The sequence below is a fragment of the Pongo abelii genome, chromosome 3 (assembly GCF_028885655.2).
Source record: "Pongo abelii isolate AG06213 chromosome 3, NHGRI_mPonAbe1-v2.0_pri, whole genome shotgun sequence".
Classification (NCBI taxonomy): domain Eukaryota; kingdom Metazoa; phylum Chordata; class Mammalia; order Primates; family Hominidae; genus Pongo; species Pongo abelii.
The window spans coordinates 91,813,095-91,826,150 of NC_071988.2; the positions used below are offsets into that span (position 1 = coordinate 91,813,095).

The 13,056-nt window shown below is 38.3% G+C and overlaps 1 protein-coding gene across 2 annotated transcripts in view; it reads right to left on the reverse strand.

Annotated features, from left to right (window-relative positions):
• Positions 1-5,459: 5,459 nt before the first annotated feature.
• The window catches only part of JCHAIN (joining chain of multimeric IgA and IgM), a 31,243-nt gene continuing 23,646 nt past the window's right edge, over positions 5,460-13,056 (reverse strand). For both annotated transcript variants that reach the window (XM_063722652.1, NM_001131909.1), the window contains 3 exon segments: positions 12,329-12,452; positions 7,133-7,213; positions 5,460-6,463 (listed from right to left, as the gene is read on the reverse strand). In XM_063722652.1, the coding sequence (XP_063578722.1) occupies positions 6,253-6,463; positions 7,133-7,213; positions 12,329-12,452 (416 nt within the window). In that variant the 3' untranslated portion in view covers positions 5,460-6,252.

Sequence of the window (13,056 nt, forward strand, 5' to 3'; positions counted from 1 at the left end):
GGCAACAGAGTAAGACTCCATTTTCAAAAAAAAAAAAAAAAAGAAAAGAAAAAGAAAAAGACAGAAAGAAAGAAGAAAAAGACAGAAAAGAAAAGAAAATTTTTTTCAGAGAAGACCTTGTCAGTCTCATCCCTCAGCTGTTAAACCACATTAGCAGCTGCCTCTGGATTCAGGCTGTTTTCTGACAGTGCTGCATGCCATACCAGCATTATTCCAGTTTTAATGTGTATATGATTGTGGATTGTGTTAAAACGCAGATGTTGATTCAGAGGCTCTGGAGCAGAGCCCATTATTCTGTGGTATTAACATACTCCCAGGTGGTAGTGATTCAACCAATTGGTGGACAAAGTGGCAAAGTGGTAGGGGTGGCAAAGTGGTAGGCTGCTCCCTCTGAATAAGTGGCAACTTCACACTCACCAGGGAAGAAACAGAAAGGTCTTACCAATGAAAAAACTATCACCAATTTGAGGGGATGTGTGTAAATTAAGCATATAAGTGAAAGATTCAAGACGGAAAGAGAAACAGGAGCAGGCTGATCCTGTCTCTATTCTGACATTTGTGTTATGCTCCTTCCTCTTTCACTGCTTGGCTCATGTAGTTCTAGAAGGTTCTATCTCCATCAGGAAAGGCCCCATTCAGTTAGCATCTCCTCCAAGATTACCCCAGCCCTAACAACCCAGCTTCCCTGAAGGCTCACAGTACATGATCTTTAATATTTATTTATTTATTTATTTGAGACAGTCTCGCTCTGTTGCCCAGGCTGGAGTGCAGTGATGCGATCTTAGCTCACTGCAACTTCCGCCTCCCTGGTTCAAGTGATTCTCATGCCTCAGCCTCCTGAGTAGCTGGGATTACAGACGTGGGCCACTACACCCAGCTAATTTTTGTATTTTTAGTAGAGCAGGGGTTTCGTCGTGTTGGCCAGGCTGTTCTCGAACTCCTGGCCTCAAGTGATCCGCCCACCTCAACCTCCCCATGTGCTGGGATTACAGTTGTAAGCCACCATGCCCAGCCGATCTTTAATATTTAATCACAAATGTGTCTTATACTGTGTGCTAATTTTTTCCTGTGTTAGTTTTGCCTATAGAAGAAATAGGAAAACTGAAAAAGTGAGACCCAGTTCTTATTCTTCTTATGTGGCCCTCATAGCACTGTGCTGAGTACAGAGTAGATTCTAAATAAACACCACTCTCTTTATCTTATGCAAATGAATAAAAATTTAGAATTTCACCAAAATTAATATTAATGTATTAATTAATATTAAAAGTTTAATAATGATTAACACTTTTCTAATTATAAAGTATACAGTCTGTAGAATATTTGGAACATTCTATACTAAAAAGTAAAAAGAAACAAAAAAATTACATTTTGGCCTATTTCCCTCAAGTCTTTTTCCATGTATGTGTAGGGAATTTTCTTTTTTTTTTCTTTTTTGAGAGGGAGTCTCTCTCTGTCGCCCAGGCTGGAGTGCAGTGGCACAATCTCAGCTCACTGCAAGCTCCGCCTCCCGGGTTCTGGCCATTCTCCTGCCTCAGCCTCCCGAGTAGCCGGGACTACAGGCGCCCACCATCACGCCCGGCTAATTTTTTGTATTTTTAGTAGAGACGGGGTTTCACCGTGTTAGCCAGGATGGTCTCCATCTCCTGACCCTGTGATCTACCCGCCTCGGCCTCCCAAAGTGCTGGGATTACAGGCGTGAGCCACCGCGCCCAGCTTGGAATTTTCTTAAAGTCACTCCTTTATGCAAAATCCTACATTTTCCTCTTCACATTGTATATCAATTTCCATAAATTTTAAAACACATGATATTTCACTTCAGTTGTATGTAAAATATTTTGAAGTATACCTATATTACCATTCCCTTGATGATGGACTTAAAGTTTCCTATGAATTTTCACTATTATAAATCACATTGTAATAGATATCTCTGTCTCTCTTTGTCTGTATTTCTGGTTATTTCCTCAGAAGTGGAATTACCGAGGAAGATGGTTTGAAGGATGTTTAGACAGGATAACATACTGACTGAGAGCTTTGGCTTTGGAGTCTGACAGCCTCGGAGCTAATCATCAGTTCTCCAAATACCTGAAAAACATTAGGCAGGTTACTTCATCACCCTCGCAGCTCAGTTTTACCATTTGTAAAGTGAAGACAGTACTTGTTCTATGCAATGTTAGGAGAATTAAATGAAACAATGCGTATTAAAAACGTATATTCATTGTATTTTGTAACTCAACCACTAGATGGAAGTGGAGGTTTATAATTATAAAGTAGTGGCTCTCCTGCAATTCCCAGCCTCGGTAGCACCTGGGGAATTTGTGAGACCTGCAATGTCTCCAGCTGCATCTCTGAGCTACTTGATCAGTATCTCTGAGGTGGAGCTCAGCAATCTACTTTAATGAGTCCTCCAGGTAATTCTCATACACTCTAAAGTTTGAAAAATCACTGATCCTGCTGGGCGCAGTGGCTCATGCCTGTAATCCCAGCACTTTGGGAGGCCAAGGCAGGCAGATCACTTGAGGTTGGGAGTTCGAGACCAGCCTGACCAACATGGAGAAACCCCGTCTTCTACTAAAAATACAAAAAATTAGCCAGGTGTTGTGGCGCATGCCTGTAATCCCAGCTACTTGGGAGGCTGAGGCAGGAGAATCGTTTGAACCCAGGAGGCAGAGGTTGCAGCGAGCCAAGATTGCACCATTGCACTCCAGCCTGGGCAACGAGAGCAAAACTCCGTCTGAAAAAAAAAACCCAGAAAATCACTGATCCAATATATATTCACATATATTTACATTCTTTTCTTATTTGTTGCTTAGGCAGGGAGAAGAGCCAAAGAAAATTAACACATAGTAACAACTGTAAATCATGGATTGTTGCTAATTGCTCCCACGTGGTAATAAGTGATATGCAGACACAGCATGCAACCTTATTTTTATAAAAATCTATGTAGTTATTTTTGCTCCCATTTTTCAAATGAGGAAGCAATCTTTGAATTAACTTGCCCAATGTTAGAGTATGTATTTCAATATAGACCACGGATTTATCCACTAGACTATACTGCTACCCCAAAGCCAAGACCTGGAAATCCCATTAAAGGGCTTTACTCTTATTGCTAATTAATATAATTTTCATCTGGCTGCTGCTGAGTGTGCTTACCTGAACAAATGGCTAACTTGTCAAGAACTATGCAGAAGAAAAACATTTCTCACCAATTGTACCTATTTATGCGTGTCTTTTTAAAATGTCATCCATTAAATTCAAATTAAAAAGGAGGGACAAAAAGTGCAAAAATTATAATAGACTTATGACAGGTCAATGAATTGGTCACATTAACCTCAAAATATCACATGAGGTTTAAGAAAATGTTACAGTGGACATAATGATTCTCTAAGAGCCTCAATTGATATTTGTTAAGACTATAGCAGAGTGATTCAGACTTCTCATTGCCATTTACTAGATAAGTGAACCACTCAAATGGCTAATTATCCACTTAGTTGGTTTTCTCATTTATAATATGAAATACCCAAAAAGTTATTGTAAGGATAAAATGAGATGACATAGATAAATCATTTGGTACTTGAAGAATGCTATCATCGTTATCATCACTAAATCAGATAGATCATAATTAGTATTGTGTTAATTTGGACCCTGCAGAATTGCAAGATGAGATTAGCGGGTGCAAGAGATTTATTAGGAAAACATCTGTGAGGGAAAATGGGAAGGGAGCCAAAGAAGGCTGAGTCATCGGATCCTGATGCAGGTCTTACCCATGTGGAGCAAAGAGGATAGGAAGGATGATTGGACAGATAATGTCTGGAGGTGCAGTGCTAAGAAATTTTCAGCAAAGATAAAAAGGAGTCCCCAAGTCAGTGCCCCATCAGAAGAGTCCTGTGTCTCCCAGGAACTGACCTGTCTTAGTGTCCCTTGCACAAACACAGTGGATCTCAGAACTATAGGTCAATTTCATTCCTTGCAGAGAACTGAGAGGCTCCTTTCATGGCCACCACCTCTTACACTGATTCCTTAGTGTGCCCCTCTAAATGTTCCACTAATACCAGCAAATGTTTGAATACAACTTAAAGAAAGGCTTTAATCTAGCCTCAATAACTCTCATTTAAGAGTCACCAGCTACTCCAGATTTATGTTGAATGAGTTAGTATTTATAAAGCACTTACATTGGTAACTAGCACATAGTAAGTACTAAATTGTTACTAGTATGGTAGTATCAGAGTTTAACTGAACTTCTGAAAGAAGGAAGACTTGTGGGACTACAAATTGCAGTCTTCTTCCAGCTAGCATTTAATGAGATAATAATGCTGGAATAGGGGTCTTTCCTATAAGGATCTGCAATGTGGATCTACAAAACTTCTTCTACTGGGTACACCGAGAAACTAAGGCAAAGATGAGGAGAAAGTAAGGGGTCTCTTCAGAAGCAGTCTCCCATGAATTCTCATAGCACTTTGGAAGCTATTTCTTTGCCTTCAGCAGGCTCTGCCAAATAATAATTATTTATGTGTATGTCTTATCTCTTCAACTAAGCTACACTCATGTTCATTCATTCAACAAATATGTATTGAGTACTTCCATGTGCCAGACACTGTTCCAGATGGTGAGGAAACATCAATGGGCAAAAGTGCGTGCCTTCGTGGAGATTACACTCTAGTGAGGGGAGACAGACCATAAACATGACACATAAGTAAATTACATAGTCTGCTAGAGGGAGATAAGTACATTGGTGGGAAGTAGACTAAGATAAAGAAATGGGGTTTGAAATATTTAAAAAGTAGTCAGGGTGGTTCTCACAGAGAAGATGACACCTAAGCACAGTTCTGGGGAGTGAGCAGTGATAGTGACTTTCTCGAGGGCGCTTACCATAACTTCACCACCACAGACCAATCCTGTGCATTTGGTTAATATTTAATAAATGTTTACTGACTAAATGAAATTCAAAGACTTGGCTAAAACCACACTCTAGATTAAAGATCAGTCAAGAATGGATGTATCTTTAATACATCAAAACTGGAGTTTCTACTGAAGCACCAGTGTCCTATGTATATCCCTAAGGAAACACTGAATAATCGGTGGAAGTCATTAAAAATGACTATTACCAGAACAATTCCTTTTCAAGAAACCAACTCTTACTAATCATCTTCCCACTGTTTTAAATTCAGAGTTAGCATTTACTTTCCATAGTACCCTTGAATATATATGTCAATTGGCCTTGGCTTTCTGCCATAAAGTTTTATGTGCCATAATAAACACGGTATTTATCAGGGGGGATTTTGCCCTTTTATTTAATTATGGGTATAAAATGGCAAAGCCACCTCAAATATGTACATGTATGAGTTCTGTGATTAATGCATCATTACATCATACTTACAAACCGTTCATCAATAACAAGTTAACTTACATAAAGAAAGTTAACATAAGGAAACTTTTTTCCAACAAATTATTTCACACAGGTATATGCTTATGAATCTATTTAATTGCTCAGACTGTGCTAGAGAATATGTACCATGAAATACATATATTTCATAAGGTTCAGTTACAAAATGGATGGTTTCAAATGGGAATTTCTTACACTAACCTGATTATGAAAAAAAGAAGTCTGTATCATCTGCTTCCAAGTCTGTTATGTCCAAATATATTTTTAATTATGCATTTATTTCGCTACTTATATAAATATTAGAGATTTCACCTTAAATTATTTTTGTAAATAGTTCTAGAACACGTTTTCCAATTATTATTTTTCTAATGGAGACATATAATTGACCTGTGTTTATGCATATATGTTCTCTATACAGTGAAACATTTTTTAAAGAGAATAGTAAAGAAAATGCGGAAGCTCTGGCTCTCCAAGGCAAAGCCAAAAAAAAAAAAAAAAAGCGGGGGCAATTCGAGGAACATTTTATTACACCTCCTGATTTTCACTCCTTGAGTTTTATTTTCTCCCCTTGTTTATTTGTTTAATGCTAGAAACTGTATTCCTAAGAGAGCATACCTCTTTCAGGTAAGCATGATAATTGGCAGATTTTGATACTTACAGTATGAACATATAATTAAGAAGTGATTACCTAATAAAGATAATAATGTGACTATTTTAATTATTTTGGTGGCAGGGAGTTGGTTTTACATCACCCAAAAAAAAAAAAAAAAAAACCCTGGTTTCAAATTCATTGGTAATAAATATGCTAACTTTCTGAATCAAAATGGAGAGCCTCTCAAGAAAAAGAGCTATGCAGTCAGCAATGACTTAAATTAGTCAGGATAGCAGGCATCTGGGGTTAAGGCTGCTTCCACCATTTTGGTCTCACCACCATATACGAGTGGGACCACAGCTGTGTAGCACTTGTTTCTGTCATAAGTGTAGCAGGTCTCTGTAGCACTGTCTTCATCACAGATATTGCTCTGGGTAGCAATAACTATCTGATTATCCAGCTCCACTTCTGTAGGATCACATTTTTTACAGCTGAAAAGCAAATACATGTATTAGACAATCCCCTCAAATGTTGTCTCAAAATGTGACTACACATTTCAATCCAAAATCAATTAGTTCTTGCAGCTCTGACGTGACAGCAAAGGATGACTCCTTTCAGACATAAGCAGCTCTACAATACAGAATAGCTTATGAGATTTTCTCATCTTTAATATATATTAGTTGAAAGTAAGCAATATAATTAATGATATGATAATATGATTGTTTTATCTACACCATACAGCAATTTCTACTGTGTTAGGCTTATTCCCAACTGTATATCTGTTTAAACAAGTTATTTATAGTGACAAGAAAGGAAGAATTAAAAAAAAATTGATGTTGGAGTCTGTCATTTCCAAAGAAACACCTGCCTGTTTAAAAGATCAAATCCACTTATTGAACTATTAAGAGAAATTGGCCTTTCTATGAATGCCAATAATTATTTCTTTAGAAAAAATGTATAGCTAAATTTTATCTGTGACAAAGTTTTATGAATTTATGATACCTAATAATTAACATAGGAATTAATGTATTCAAAAGTTCAGATTATGTTTGTAAATCTTTATACTCCAACATATTTTCAAAAACATTCTTACTAACAAGGTTAAAATTAAAAGCTATTAACTTCCACATCTATATTACTATGGAAAAAATATATCTTACAGGTCAGACAAATGGTACACAAATCTGGTTCTCAATGGTGAGGTGGGATCAGAGATATTCTCCCTGTTGTTCAGAGGAACACTAAAAGAAAAGAAAGAAAACAGTTAAAACAATGAAATGCAGATATTGTTATTTTTCGTAATAAGTATACAGCCACTATTTCATCAGAACAGTACTTATTGTATTTAGTACTCTATAAGCACTCTAGAGTAATACCATTATGCAGATTTTTATAGTAACCTGCTATATTTTAAATATTTCTCATTCAAAATAAACCTCACAGCAACTCCGCTGTCAACTATCTTTGCTGACTTGGCAAATTTTTGCTTTTCCTTTAAAACTCAACTCACGTTTTACCTCTGTAATAATTATATTGATGTTATCCCCACCCTTCAACAAACTTCTTCCTCCGCAGTCTCATTAATGCTCATATATATTTATTATATCGAATGCCATAACATAGTTGCTTGTCTACAGAGTGGTTGCTTCCCTGGGCTATGTAAGTTCCTTCAGGCAAAAACATTTATGTATTCCCAGTGCCTAGCTAGGTATGTGGCATATGGAATATGTTCAATATTTGTGAAATGGACAGACAGATATTATCATCCAGATTTTAGAGGAGAGGAAATCATAAATAGGAGAGGTTAGTGATCCACCCAAGTTCACACAACAATTAAGTAGCAAAGCTGGAACTTTTTCATCGTGATGTCCCATGAAAAATTAGATGATTGTCAACGAGTTCAGGTGATTTCATTAACTTTAAAATTTTTTTCATCTAAGTCATCATTCCTTCTCATGTGCACCCCTCCCTACCAAAAGGAACAACAAAAACCTTGTGTTTCCTAACTCAGTATTTAGCAATACCATCCAAGCCAACAACCTGGTTATCATACCTGAATCCTCCCCCGTCACATATCTAATCAATCTCACAGTCCAGTTGATTCTAATTATTTTCATGTGTGAAATCCATCCACTTGCCTCTCTTCTCATTATTACTGCCTTAATTCCGGACACCACTATCCCCTCCTAGATTGTAACAATGTCTTCCTTTTGTCTTGACCCCTTCAAACCACTGGCCACATTATTGCCAAACATCCTTTCTAAAAATGCAAGCTTAATTTCCTTCTCTGCTTAAAACCTCTAGTGTCTCTCCACAGATAACAGGGTATCCTCAAAATAGCATAGAAGGCACATATCCTAATATGCCCCTAACTCTCCAGCTTCATCTCTCACAATGTCACCATGTACAATGCGTGCCAGCTGTAAACAATCACTTGCAATTCCACAAACGTACCATGCTTTTCTTATCTCCCATCTTAACAATAACAGTTCTAACATATAATACTGGTTACAGTGTGCCTGGTACTATGCTAAGCATATTACATGATGATCTCATATAATCGTCACAGCAATCCTGTTTCCTTTTCCTGGAATGACCTCCCCCACCTATTAATTCTCTCACTCCCCACACACATTTAGCCAGCAAACTCCTACTAAGCTAACAGCCATCATCCATCCCACCACTTATTCCAAACACCCTTTCCTGCCTCCCACTGCCACCCTTCTCTCCCCGAGGATTGGATTGGGTACCCCTCCTCAGTACTCCTATAACAACCCATGCCCGTTCCTATCATAGCACTTACAATACAGAATTGTAATTGCCTTTTTAATTGTTTACGGTTTCCTGTTAGACTATAAATTCTTTTAAGAAATGGACTGTATTTTAAATAAACTGTTTTATCCCCACCACCAACCCTTAATATTTGGCAGTTACTAAATAAACATTCGTTGAATGAATGAATGAAAGTATTCTTAATAAGACTGTAAAGACTCTAGTAATATCAGAAAAAGGAGAGGCTACCATAAGCCAAACACCGTTCTTTTATGAATTATTGTATTTAATCCTCACAACCCCATAAAGTATATGTGTATAAATTCATACATATATAATTATCCCTTTTTTAAAAGTTTAGGAAAAAGGCTAGTTAAGTAACTTGCCCAAAGTCACATCATTTTAGTAAGTAATGGAGTTGGGAATAATACCATAATGGCAGGCTCGGCATGGTGGCTCACGCCTGTAATCCCAGCACTTTGGGAGGCTGAGGCAGGTGGATTGCTTGAGGTCAGGAGTTCAAGCCCAGCTTGGCCAACATGATGAAACCCTGACTCTACTAAAAATACAAAAATTAGCCAGGCGATGAGGCATGCACATGTAGTCCCAGCTACTCGGGAGACTGAGGCAGAAGATTGCTTGAACCCGGGAGGCAGAGGTTGCAGTGAGCCAAGATCATGCTACTGCACTCCAGCCTGGGCAACAGAGTGAGACTCTGTCTCAAAAAAAAAAAAAAAAAGAAAATAGCCGGGCACGGTGGCTCATGCCTGTAATCCCAGCACTTTGGGACACTGAGGAAGGTGGATTGCTTGAGGTCAGGAGTTCAAGCCCAGCCTGGCCAACATGGTGAAACCCTGTCTCTACTAAAAATACAAAAATTAGCCAGGCGATGTGGCGTGCACATACAGTCCCAGCTACTCGGGAGGCTGAGGCAGGAGAATTGCTTGAACCCAGGAGGCAGAGAGGTTGCAGTGAGCCGAGATCATGCTACTGAACTCCAGCCTGGGCAACAGAGTAAGACTCTGTCTCAAAAAAAACAAAAACAAAAACAAAAACAAAAACAAAAGCCGGGCACAGTGGCTCATGCCTGCAATCCCAGCACTTTGGGAGACCAAGGTGGGCAGATCACCTGAGGTCAAGAGTTCGAGACTAGCCTGGCCAACATGGTAAAACCTCATCTCTACTAAAAATACAAAAAAAAGTAGCTGGGCATGGTGGTGCGTGCCTGTAGTCCCAGCTACTCGGGGAGGCTGAGGCAGGAGAATTGCTTGAACCCAGGAGGCAGAGGTTGCAGTAAGCCAAGATCGCACCACTGCATTCCAACCTGGGTGACAGAGGCAGACTCCATCTCAAAATAATAATAATAATAATAATAATAATAATAATGCCATAATGGCACAGCAATGGCAATATACTTTCAGAAATCAGAACAGGGAAGATCAACACATCAGGCAAAGTGTCATGAAGTATCTGAATTATCTGATTTCAGTAAACAATATAATATAAAAAGAATCATTTCACAAAATAAAAAGATGAATTAGAAGATGATGGAGGAGATTTTAAAAATCTCCTGGAGGTTTAAACATAAGATAGACACTCTTCAACATGGCTTAAGTGCCAATGTCATGTATGCCATTCTTTCCAATTACCTACTACTCCAGCTATACTATCCCTAACACGAAGCTATGTGGGCAGGATCCGAGTGATCAAAGAAAACCTGCCAGAGGAAGTGATGGCTGAACTAAGACATGCACATTGAGAAGGAGTTAACTAGGCTAAGAGGGGTGGGACAGAGTTCTTCAAACAGAGGAACTAGCAGGTGTAAAAGCACTGTAAATGTGGGGAAATAGAGACACTACAGCAGTGCTGAATTTTTTTTTTTTTTTTTGAGAAAGTCTCGCTCTTGTCCCCCAGGCTGGAGTGCAGCAATGGCACGATCTTGGCTCACTGCAACCTCCACCTCCCGGGTTCAAGCGATTCTCCTGCCTCAGCCTCGCGAGTAGCTGGGATTACAGGCACCTGCCACCACGCCCGGCTAATTTTTGTATTTTTAGTAGAGACGGGGTTTCACCATGTTGGCCAGGCTGGTCTCAAACTCCTGACCTCAGGTGATCTACCCGCCTCGGCCTCCCAAAGTGCTGGCATTACAGGCATGAGCCACCGTGCCCAGCCCTAGTAGTGCTGAATTTTTAAACATAAAGTAAAAGAAAAGTGGCAGTGGATGATCTTGAGAGTTATGCTAAGCTTTGTAGATCAGGCCAAGGCATTTGTAATATATCCTAAGATCAATGTTGGGGAAACCATCACAAGACTTTTAAGCAGGATAGTGACAATAATTGGCACATAGATTAGGTGAATAAATAGTAGTAAATATTTTTTAATATGTCCCAGAAATATATAAGCTCTAAAAGGAATATTCTCTATTTATTTTTACAATATTCCTATGAGTTAAGCATGATTTTTTTCCTCATTTAAAGATGAAAAAGTTGAAGTTCAAAGTAGATAAGTAACTTGCATACAAAAACACACAGCTATTAAGTGTCCCAGACAGAATTTAAAACAAAATTCTTAAACACATTATACTTTTTCCATTGATTGAATGGAATGGAATGCTCTGTTCTCTTTCTATAGGAGATTTGATTGGGGAAAACCTGTTAAGGTAGGAGTGGTTTACAAGGTAAACTTATAACTGATTGGATCCAATAGAAATCTAATTTCTCAAATAGTATTAGCATTCTTGCTATTGAAAAAGAACTGTATAGCATATAACTCTGGACTGTGTGTGAAATGAAATGAATATCTGAAATCCAATCTAAAAGTGAGATTGAATCAAATTAGTTAATGTGATCAATCTGCCTTATCTCGATGCAGACATCTGATTACAGTATAAAAGACTCAGTTATCTATATATGGTACAAAATAAGGCTTTAGTGTTATCTGAAGTTTCAGTTTGAACCGATCAAGGGCAACTGAAAGTTCTGATTCAAATTGAAATAACTTGGCCAGGAGTGGTGGTTCAGGCCTGTAATCCTAGCACTCTGGGAAGCCAAGGCAGGAAGATCGCTTGAGCTCAGAAGTTTGAGAACAGCCTGGGCAACATAGTTAGACCCTGTCTCTAGAGAAAAATAAAAAATTATCCAGGTGTGGGGTGGTGCATGCCTGTAGTCCCATGTACTGAGGAGGATCACTTGAGCCTGGGAGTTCAAGGCTGCAGTAAGCAGTGATCTTGCCACTGCACTCTAGCCTGGGTGACAGAGTGAGACCCTGTCTCAAAAACAAGCAAACAAAAATAAATAAATAGAAATAACTCCATATAAACAGTGCATGTTGATGACTAGATTACAACCTTTGTTTATAATTTGATGTAGCCCACTGATTTGAGATTGGCTGTAATCTTTCATTCTTACCCTTAATTTCAATAAAATTGCCTCAAGCTCATTCACAAGACTCAATTCTTTACTCATGTAAAGTGCTACACAGCAAAAAGGGGAGTAAAGAGGTAGGTATTACATTCAAACAACGCTCAGTGTCAGAAAGTATCTCTGCTTAGAACAGGAAAAAAAGGAATATGGAATGCCACGTACATAATTCGGATGTTTCTCTCCACAATGTCCTCATTAGGATCTTCAGAAGAACGGATGATCCTGGAAGTAATCCGGGCACACTTACATTTATTGTCAACAAGAACAATCCTTTCATCTTCTTGGGCTTGAAAGGTAAATGTATTAAAAAGAAAGGAAAACAAAGGTCAATTTATATATTTTGTATTGAGTTATTTTATCTTTCTTGCCTGCAGAAAAATAGCTTTATGGTTGGTTTGTCTCAGCTTTCTCCATTTGTTCTCTAAGCAGAATCTTACATCACAGTGAAGGAAATCCAAAGATACTCTAAAAGGAATTTTCATTTTTTTCTTGAACCGGTCTATGGGAATCTGGGCTGAAAGAATTCTGATTTTCGCATCCTTCCTGAACTCTCATTTGTACTTAAAATTTTTTTTTGTATAAATTGTATTATAGTTAAGAACAGGCATGTTTTCCTCCAAGACAACCTTATTTTGTAAGACTTTTAAATATTCTCTACCACAATTATCTGCCTTTTCATAATAACAATCAGATTATCATAGTACATGATTCAATAAAAAAAAATAAAGGCTATATTTCTTATAAGAATTATTTTAAGCAGGGCGCAGTGGCTCATGCCTGTAATCCCAGGACTTTGGGAGGCCGAGGCGGGCAGATCACAAGGTCAGGAGTTCAAGACCAGCCTGGCCAACACAGTGAAACCCCATCTCTACTAAAAATACAAAAATTAG